The following is a 10,293-nucleotide window of genomic DNA, read 5'->3' as shown; positions in this document are numbered from 1 at the left end:
GAAAATTGGACAGAAGAATTAAAAATTAAGAGTGACAAAACATGCCACTTGTTATATAATCAGAACTTTAAAAATATCTATTGAAGTGCAGACGTGCACACATTAAAGTTGCATTCCGTGCTCTTTGGGGTGGAAAACAATAAACGGTGAACAAATAGAAGCCACATTAAATTCAACGCTTCTACCAAATAACCCTGCAGAAGAACCAAAATTTATGAAGCCATTTCTCAAAGTTGAGGCCAAGATGTTATGGTTGGGGAGAAAAAAAATGCATGTGTCTTAGAAGTGAGTGGTCTGAGTATGGTGAAAGAATTGTGAACTGACATTCATAAGTGTACTGGAGAAACCCACAAAAGAACACTGTGTATACCAAAGTATATTTATGTAAAGGCCAACCTAGCTAATCACTGCATCAAGGAAGGATTAGCTTTGTCCCAACCACATTCTAGAAGACGGTTGCATTTAGTTCAGAGAGACCTGGATTCCAAGGTGGCTAATTCTGAAATAAATCTGGACCAGTCACTGTCTCTTAATCCTAGCTTGTCACAGAGGAATGATCAAATAGGATGTAGGCATCTCGTCTGCTGTAGCGTTCTTGGAGAAACATTGATATGTCGCCATAATGAGCAAGCCGTATGTAATATACAGCCTTGATATGATATACACACCTATGAAATCCCACTCAAAAGAGGAAATGCAGCATGGTGGATTCTAAAGTTCTCGCAATGTTTTATTGGTCTTTCTTGTTCTCCTTGTTTTACATTGTTTTTCAGATTTTCATTGTAATATATGTTTCGGAATTGTGAGCTTGCCTCTTTGCTGAAATGGGCAGCTGTAGAAACCAGTTAGAGATAGACACAGAGAGACAGAGAGATGGAGATAGATAGATAGATAGATAGATAGATAGATAGATAGATAGATAGATAGATAGATAGATAGATAGATAGATAGATAGATAGATAGATACAGAGAAGAAAGAAAGAAAGAAAGAAAGAAAGAAAGAAAGAAAGAAAGAAAGAAAGAAAGAAAGAAAGAAAGAAAGAAAGAAAGAAAGAAACTGACCGGCTCAAGGTTGACTCAGCCTTCCATCCTTCCAAGGTTGATAAAATGAGGACCCAGATTGTTGGGGGCCATATGCTGACTCTGTAAACCACTTAGAGGGGGCTGTAAAGCATCCTGAAGCAGCGGTATATAAGTCTAACTGCTATTGCTATTGCTAAACTTACATAATTTCTTAGGTTCTTTTTTTTAAAAAAAAACCACAACCTTTTAAATAATTGCATAAGATGACATGATGGTATTCTAAAAACAGTGAAAAGGGAATTTGGGGTGGGCTACAGGATTTAATTGTAACTCTTCCTAAATCTTTTTTCCTCGATCACATAGTCTGCACTTTTTTTCTTAAAACAACCATCCCCTCTATAAAAAAAAAAAAAAAAAGAATATATCCGATTAATAAGAAAGAAAATAAATCAAGGCTAAAACTGGACAGCCTGAAACCTGGAAGGCATTTGTATGATACGTTACAGTGTTCCACCCTGTCTAGGAGGGGGAAATATAACTCTGAATTAATTTTGTACATACCTTCTTAAATCTTGGATGTTTTTATCCCACATAGAGCAAGTCAAGCCGAACCGTGTCTGGGCTAAATTGCCCATATAATTTGTCCCATTTCCTCGAAAACAATCTGTGCGTTTCGGATTAAAAAAAAAAAAACAACAGGTCAAAGTTGTTAAGAGAAACTATCGTATTATCACTGCTCCCATTTGAGAAAAACCCATTCTTTCTAGATCCTCCTTAACTCAAGTTTGAAAATGTTTAAAATATAGAACAGGGGTCCTCAACCTGCGGGTCACGGCCCATTACTGGGCCGTGGCCTGTTGGCCAGTGGGCCGCAGAACAGGCTAGCCAGTGCACGCACCTGGGTGTGCGTGCTCACACCCCCACTTGTGCGAGCAGCGCTGCTGCTATACAAAGAGGGTGACTCAGGGTAAAAACAGGGCACCACATGGCGAAAACAGGACGATGCTATCACCCCTGCGGCAAAAATGGGGCGGTGCTAGCGAGTATCACATGGGTGTGTTGAAAGAAAAATCTTAATCAGGGTCCAGTCCAAGCTGGGAATAAACAAAATGGAGACTGCTTTAGAAAGAAGGTTGTAGTTTATTGGAGAGGAGAGCCAGACAGAAAGATGGCTCTGGAAAAACTGACCACACGGAGCAGTGAGTGGTGGGCTTTTATATCTTCTGGGGCTCTTGAGGTTGTTTCCTGTTCCTGTTTGAGGCTTTGTATTTCCGGTGTCATGTACTTTGACCTGAGTCTGAGTGTGTCCTTTTGGTATTGATGGATTAATCCTTTTAAGTCTCCTGTCCTTAGAATTTGGGTGGGAGGTATATAGATTTTAGGGGTCTTTGTCTTCCTAATTTCTAGCTTCCTTGCTCCAACCTTCCTGGAGGGATTATTGAATTTGCATTTCTAAAAGCTGGCCTCCTCTGAGTTTTCTGCTTGGGGGAGAGGGGCTGGCACTGGTTTCTATCTTTTTTTAAAGATCTTCTCCATTATTCCTTTAGGGAAATATATTCTGCCTTTTTAATATCCCCCAAAATATTTATTTCTCTGGATTCTTCCCACAGGCGCTAGCACTGCCCCGTTTGCATTGTGCACACTCGTGGCCCCGTTTGTGCGTGCACACCCACACCCCTGCACCCCCCCTCCCTTTCCCCATCAGCCAACCGAGAAAGATTGGAGACCTCTGACATAGAGTATAGCGTGCAAGTTAATACAACATAGTAATACAGATCAATGGGATACTTTAATAGGAAATACTGTATGAACTAATGTGTAAAATTCCACGGGCAGATGGGTACAAGACAGGTCAGAATAACAGTATAATAGCGTTGGAAGGGACCTTGGAGGTCTTTTACACAACCCCCTGCTCAGGCAGGAGACCCTATACCAGGGGTAGGCAACCTTGGCTCTTTTATGACTCATGGACTTCAACTCCCAGAATTCCTGAACCAGCATGGGGGAACTATGGCCCCTTCATGACTCGTGGAATTCAACTCCCAGAATTCCTAAGCCAGCATGGGGGAACTATGGCCCCTTCATGACTTGTGGACTTCAACTTCCAGAATTCCTGAGCCACCATGGCTCAGCTTGGAAATCTCTCCCTTTCCCCTCAGTGTGGCTGGCTCAGGAATTCTGGGAGTTGAAGTCCACGAGTCATAAAAGAGCCAAGGTTGTCTACCCCTGCCCTATACTATTGCAGACAAATAGCTGTCCAATCACTTCTTGAAAACTTCCAATGATGGAGCATTCACAACTTCTGGAGGCAAGCCATTCCACTAATTAATTGTTCTCACTGTCAGGACATTTCTCCATAATCACACATTCCCACATTTGATGACTCCGAATATGTTATGTGACTCCACAGGAGGAGAGTGTATTTTACACGGCACATAAAAACAAGCAGATCCTGACCACTCATGCTGCATTTCTGATGACCCATTCACAAGTCAACGCAAGGCATCATTTGATTCTGCAGTGTCCAACTCCTTAAGTCTGCATCTTTCTCCCAGTCATGTTAGATGCATTAGTTTTATATAAAATATAAAACATAGAATAATAGGGTTGGAAGGGTCCTTGGAGGTCTTCTAGTCCAACCCCCTATACCACTCTGGACAAATGGTGATCAAATCTCTTCTTAAAAACCTCCAGTGTTGCAGCACCTACAACTTCTGGAGGCAAGTCGTTCCACTGATTTAATTGTTCTAATTGATTAATAGGTTTGAAGCTCAGTAAATAGGTCTCAAGATGTAAATATGTAATCCAGGAATAAATAAGTGCCTTCTTCCTGCCATCTCCTGCAGATGTGCTGGAGAAGTTTTAGCTTAAATGGTAATTTGTTGACTGTGAACTTGACAAGGTCAGTCAATGCATTAGCGTATTTGAAATCTGCCAGGATATCTCAGCGCTGTGATTTAAATCCAGATGTTCTCAGCACGCTGCAGCAGAAATGGAGGGGTTTTAAGTTTGTAGGAGTGCCTTTGCTTATTTGCTAAAACCCAGAGACCACCAGCTAGATAAAAGCAAAGAATCCCTTGAGTCAACTTTGGCTCTTGGTGACTTTATAGGCAGGTCTACGAAGCTTTCTTGGCATCATTCCAGAAGTGATTTACCCATGCCTTCTTCCATATTTTTTTAAAAAAATTAGTTGGGATTTTCAGGTCCCTCTTGAAAGTAACTAGGTCTAATCATGTTTAACTTTTTCAACATCAGTCAAGATTTGGGTCGATGCTGCCATCAGCGATGACTACAAAATAAAAACTCTATAAAGTTTCTCCAACTTGGAAACTTGAAGCATTCCTCAGGATGCTGGCTGGGAAATTCTTGGAGTTAAGGTCTGCACCTCTTAAAGTAGATGAACACTGCTCTATAGATGAAATCTCGTGTCTTCCTCTCTCTGCTGGAATAGGACAATAATTCAATAATTCAATTTAATTATTTAAAATAATTATTATTTTTTAGTTTTTGTCTCTCCTTTGGCATCCTTTCCTTAATGACCTAGTCCACCATTTCTTTGATCCTATGGCAAATTGGCCATGGCAAGTTGACCATAGCAAGTTGGCCATGATGAGTTGGCGAGGGCAAGTTGACTGTGGCAAGTTGGCCATAGTGTGTTGTCCCTCAGTGAGTTGACCATGGCAAGTTGACCATAGCAAGTTGGCCATGATGTGTTGTCCCTCAGTGAGTTGACCATGGCAAGTTGGCCATGGTGAGTTGGCCATGGTGAGTTGTCCTATGGTAAATTGACCATAGCAAGTTGGCCATGATGAGTTGGCGAGGGCGAGTTGACTGTGGCAAGTTGGCCATGGTGTGTTGTCCCTCAGTGAGTTGACCATGGCAAGTTGACCATAGCAAGTTGGCCATGATGTGTTGTCCCTCAGTGAGTTGACCATGGCAAGTTGACCATGGCAAGTTGGCCATGATGAGTTGGCTAGGGCAAGTTGACTGTGGCAAGTTGGTCATGGTGAATTGTCCTATGGTAAGTTGACCATTAGCAAGTTGGCCATGATGAGTTGGCGAGGGCAAGTTGACTGTGGCAAGTTGGCCATGGTGAGTTGTCCTATGGTAAGTTGACCATTAGCAAGTTGGCCATGGTGAGTTGGCCATAACATGTTGGCCATGGCAAGTTGGCTGTGATGAGTTGGTCTAGACCCCTCCCTGCCATTCAATTGTTGATGGACATTGCTTGTCAAATATATTGCAATTTCCCTCTTCCATAATATTTAGATATGTAGAGATATATGCATACAGAAAACTTGCTTATAAAGTCAGCTAGAGTCAGACATGACTGGGTGGTTAAAACAAGAACAAGAGATGTATAGATTCACATTTACACACAGTAAATTTCTCAGGATAACCTATAGCGATAGTAGCTTGTAAAAGTCTTCTGTGCAATTCTAACCCTGGTAGCTTTCTGATAACAGTTAAACCAAGATAACCTTTGATGGCATCATGCTGAGCTTCTCAACCAGAATGATTACAGTGTCTACTGAACCATTTGCTAAATTCCTGAAATTTATCCCTGTCATTCTACATCTAGTAGCAGTCTCTAAAATCTTTGAACAGGGCTATATAGATCACAGATTTTACCAAGGGCTACCCGTTTATTTCCAGCCAGCTGAGGATCAATGAAACCAAGAGAAAAATGTTTAATAGAAAGAAAAGCCATTTGTTATCTACTACTTATTAAGTAATCAAGATTCAGAAACACATTAGTCAGACAAAAAATATAGATAAGCAGAGATCCAGAAAAGGAGATGAATATCAGAATTAACGCTAGACCAACAGTCAATCAGTAAACAATACCTGAATTAAGGAACTAGCAATATAGACAAACTATCAAACAATAAACAACAGCCTAATTAAGGAAGCACCAAGAACCACTACGACATTGGTATATTAACTAAGACCAAACCCCACCCCCTTCTAGCACTGATAGTGTTTCCTAGTTGGGTCATGAAATGTCCGCAACAAAACCACGAATATCAGAGATCATTGAGGATCCCACAAAATATTCCTAGCTCCTGGAATCATTCATCATACGATTCACCTCTAGACCCTTTATTATTTTTGTTGCTCCTCTCTGCACTCTTTCTAGGGTCTCAGTGTCTTTTAGAATAGAATAGAGCTGGAAGGGACCTTGGAGGTCTTCTAGTCCAGCCCCCTGATCAAGCAGGAGAACCTATACCATTTCAGATAAGCAACTGTTTAGGCTCTTCTTAAAAACCTCCTGTGATGGAGCATTCACAACTTCTGGTGGCAAGCTGTTCCACTGGTTAATTGTCCTCATCTTGGAGGTCTTCCAGTCCAACTCCCTGTTCAGGCAGGTGACTCTATACCATTTCAGACAAATGGCTGTCCAGTCTCTTCTTAAAAACCTCCAGTGATGGAGCACCCACAATGTCTGAAGGCAAGCTGTTCCACTGGTTAATTGTCTTCACTTTAGGAAGTTTCTCCTTAATTCCAGGTTGCTTCTCTCTTTGGTTAGTTTCCAACCATTTTCTTGCATCACATATCTTTTTTGTATAACATATCAAATACTGTTCAGGAGCACTCAAAGAAGCATCTGCCAAGAAGCAACTCATTGTCAAAAACACAACGGATTTTGTGAATGTGTCAGCTTAGCTACAATATTATATTGCTTTTTCCTACAAGCCATCGTACTTAACCAGATCTCTATCATGCTCCAAGTCTTAAGGATCACTTCAGGGCAGATTATCATAATCTTTAGTATATTATTTTAAACTTTCCTTATCTATGTAGCCGGCGTTACCTTTCTCCGTGGATGTGTTGCATGTTGGGATTTGGGAACAATCTCCAATCCGAATATTTGGATTAGTCGTAAAGCACCAGGGTACCTCAGCTCCGTCTGGATTTCGGCAATAGTTCTCTCTCAAATCCCTGAGGGGAAAAAATAATAATAATAAGAGGATGATAAATGTGCTAACATATGTCTGGCAAACTGCTCAGTTTCTCCCACATAAGGAAAAAAACTTGCTTGATAACGGTGTCACTAACTCGATTCTGCCGAAAAATGAATGTGTTAAAACAACAATAGCAAGTGTGCATACACACACAGAGAGAGAGAGAGACAGAGCTACACAGCTAGTAAAATTATTTCAATTTATAGTAGTATAGGCTTTGGCAACATTGACAGAAATAGTTCCATTTCACATGTTCGTAACCAGAAACTGTAAAACCAACACTGCCCAAGATGCTTTTTTATTTTTATTTTTTTTCTGTCCGAGGTCTGACTCTTAATAGATGAGGATTTTATTTATTTTTATTTACTTGTATCCCACCGATATTAGTTTTTACAAATAACTCAAGGCGGTGAACGCATCCAATATTCTTCCACCTCCTGTTTTCCTCACAACCACCTTGTGAGGTAGGCTGGGCTGAGAGAGAGGGACAGGCCCAAGGTCATTTACATGGCTAAGGTAGGACTAGAACTCATTGTCTTCTATGATTGGCCCAAAGCTATCCAGCTGGCTTTCATGGCTAAGGCAGGACTAGAACTCACAGTCTCCTATGATTGGCCCAAAGCTATCTAACTGGCTTTCATGGCTAAGGTGGGACTAGAACTCACAGTCTCCTCTGACTGGCCCAAAGCTATCTAACTGGCTTTCATGGCTAAGGTGGGACTAGAACTCACAATCTCCTATGATTGGCCCAAAGCTATCCAACTGGCTTTCATGGCTAAGGCGGGACTAGAACTCACAGTCTCCTCTGATTGGCCCAAAGCTATCTAACTGGCTTTCATGGCTAAGGCGGGACTAGAACTCACAGTCTCCTCTGATTGGCCCAAAGCTATCTAACTGGCTTTCATGGCTAAGGTGGGACTAGAACTCACACTCTCCTCTGATTGGCCCAAAGCTATCCAGCTGGCTTTCATGGCTAAGGCGGGACTAGAACTCACCATCTCCTTGTGATTGGCCCAAAATCACCCAGATGGCTTTCAGGCATTAGGCAGGACTAGAACTCACAGTCTCCTGACTTTTAGCCTGGTGCCTTCACCACTAGACCAAACTGGTTTTGTAAGATATATCTAAACTACGAAAGATATATTAGACAAACCAAAGGAAAAGAAGGATATACACAGTGTAACGAGGCACAGTGATCAACTAAATGCCAAAAGGTGTTCAAATAAAGTGACTTTAATGACTCTATTTGTGAAATGCAAGGAAACGTGGGGTCACTCATACTCAGATGGCCACCATCAAATGGCTTTGTACCCTGAACTTCATGAGTGCAAGTAGTCCTTGACTTATGATGACAACTGGGGCTAGAATTTCCATGGCTAGGAAAAGGCAATTGAGAGAGTCTCACCCAATTTGATAGCCTGTTTTGCCAATGACTGCAGTTGTTAAGTGAATCGTGTATTTGTTAAGCGAATCTGGCTTCCTTAATGAGTTTTCTCATGGAAAGCCAGCTGGAAAGGATCCCTGGATCACATGACCCTGGGATGCTGCAACCATCATACATACGACGCCCGGTACCAAATGCCTGAATTTTGATCACATGACCTTAGACATGCTGCAACGGTTTAGTTCCAGGACCAGCCATAAATCACATTTTCATCCCTTCAAATAATTGCTAAATGAATGGATGTCAAGTCAACGACTACTTATATTCTCCCCAAATATCCAGTCTCTCAGATCCTACACTGCGTTGCATTGCTTGATATGTCTACATGCAAGAACACAAGTGAGCAGTCCATCGAGGAGACCCAAACCCATGGGTAGCCTCACATTGCAGTGAACAAGGACGCACATTCAATTTCACAGCTACTAAGATTGTCGGCCGAGCAGGTACAAAAACAGCCAGGGAAATGGATTGAAGCCTGGGAAATGGATCCCTTGTCAGTCAATAGGAGTGCTCATTTACCACCAGCTTATCAAGTACTTAGGGGCCAAGGAGTTGACAGCACAAGGAAACAGCAGCCAATCGCCAGCTATCACCAGACCAATCAACCAATAGGAAGGCATCACATCAATACAACTCGCAGAATAGCACATATTCCATGTCTATGTATGTTTTCAAGATAACCAGCACTAGGAATCGAGGCCAGAACAACAGCATCTTAAGAACCGGTATTATACTAATTTGGGGCTTATTGCAAAGGCTTCCTTACAAATCTGAAACCACATCTGAAACCCATTATTAATGCCAGATTTAATACACTACCAAAATCAGCTCCCGCCTATTGTTCTGAATGGATGTTAGTATTATATAATCAGCCCCTGAGTTTTTGTCCCTAATTTAATTAGGAAACTGGATCCTACTGTACAGAATATATGCCTTCAGAAACTTTATCCATGTGTTTCCACTGCAGCTGAGTATCTGATCTTCGGGGGAATCTCCTTAAAACAAACTTTCAGCTTATATTAAAGTTATACGCCTCTGGAAAAATGCAAATATGGTTGTCCATTTCTTCCCCCACCGAGTTCAAAACAGTAGAGCTTTTCATTTTGAAAGACTGTTTGGTCATCACTCAGGACAACGGTCAAGAATAAAATTGGCCCATTTGAGCCTGTTTCCAACATCACATCTCCCCATCTGCATTTTTGAAGAAATTGTAACAGAAAATCCATCAAGACTGGAAGTCCTAAGACCCTGTCAGCTTTCAACAGTGTTGACTATTCAAGCTTGATTTTTCTTAATTTAGATACCCGAGACATTTTTTTAACATGCTAGGAAAACACGGAATCATCAAAAGGACACAGAATGGGCATTTAAAGTTTCAAATTTAGCAGAAATGGCTAAGATTTCAGCCTATGTGAAGGATTATTCACAAGAAAGATATATATTGGTTTGGAGAAGATGGATAGATTATATTGAGAATAAATATGGAACTAAAAAGTTTCATTTGGTTTTTGAGTAAATTTGAGATTGTTAATGTAGTTTATTTTATTAAAATTATATAATTAGTAATAATGATGTTTAATATGTTAGTTTAGGAGAGAGCTAAAGGATGTTATAGAATTGTTAACTTAAGGGTAATATAATGTAAGACAGAGTATAATTATTGTATTGTAAACCCTGTGTGTAGCTCTGGGAAGTCGGGGGGGAGGGAGGGGGTGGGGAAGGGTGGGGTTTGAGGGAGGTGGGGAGTTATATTGTAAATTTTTTAAAAATTTTCAATTAAAAAAAAAAAAGGACACAGAAATTGAGAGTGAGATTGTAGAGTCATACCACTATTTTTGCTAAACTGCGGTCCAAAATAAT

General features: G+C 40.9%; 1 protein-coding gene across 1 annotated transcript in view; it reads right to left on the bottom strand.

Moving 5' to 3' along the window:
- Nucleotides 1–10,293, bottom strand: part of LOC107297173 (hepatocyte growth factor-like) — a gene marked incomplete at its 5' end in the record, with an annotated part of 28,578 nt that overhangs the window by 11,844 nt on the left and 6,441 nt on the right. Inside the window, 2 exons of the mRNA XM_015826531.1 lie at nt 1,585–1,687; nt 6,839–6,966. Of these exons, the coding sequence (XP_015682017.1) occupies nt 1,585–1,687; nt 6,839–6,966 (231 nt within the window). The remainder of the gene's footprint in view (nt 1–1,584; nt 1,688–6,838; nt 6,967–10,293) is intronic.

This window comes from Protobothrops mucrosquamatus, unplaced genomic scaffold (assembly GCF_001527695.2).
Source record: "Protobothrops mucrosquamatus isolate PMUCROS unplaced genomic scaffold, P.Mucros_1.0 scaffold3159, whole genome shotgun sequence".
Taxonomy (NCBI): domain Eukaryota; kingdom Metazoa; phylum Chordata; class Lepidosauria; order Squamata; family Viperidae; genus Protobothrops; species Protobothrops mucrosquamatus.
The sequence above is the reverse complement of the archived record's forward strand: the minus strand, read 5'-3'. Positions and strand labels throughout refer to the sequence as shown.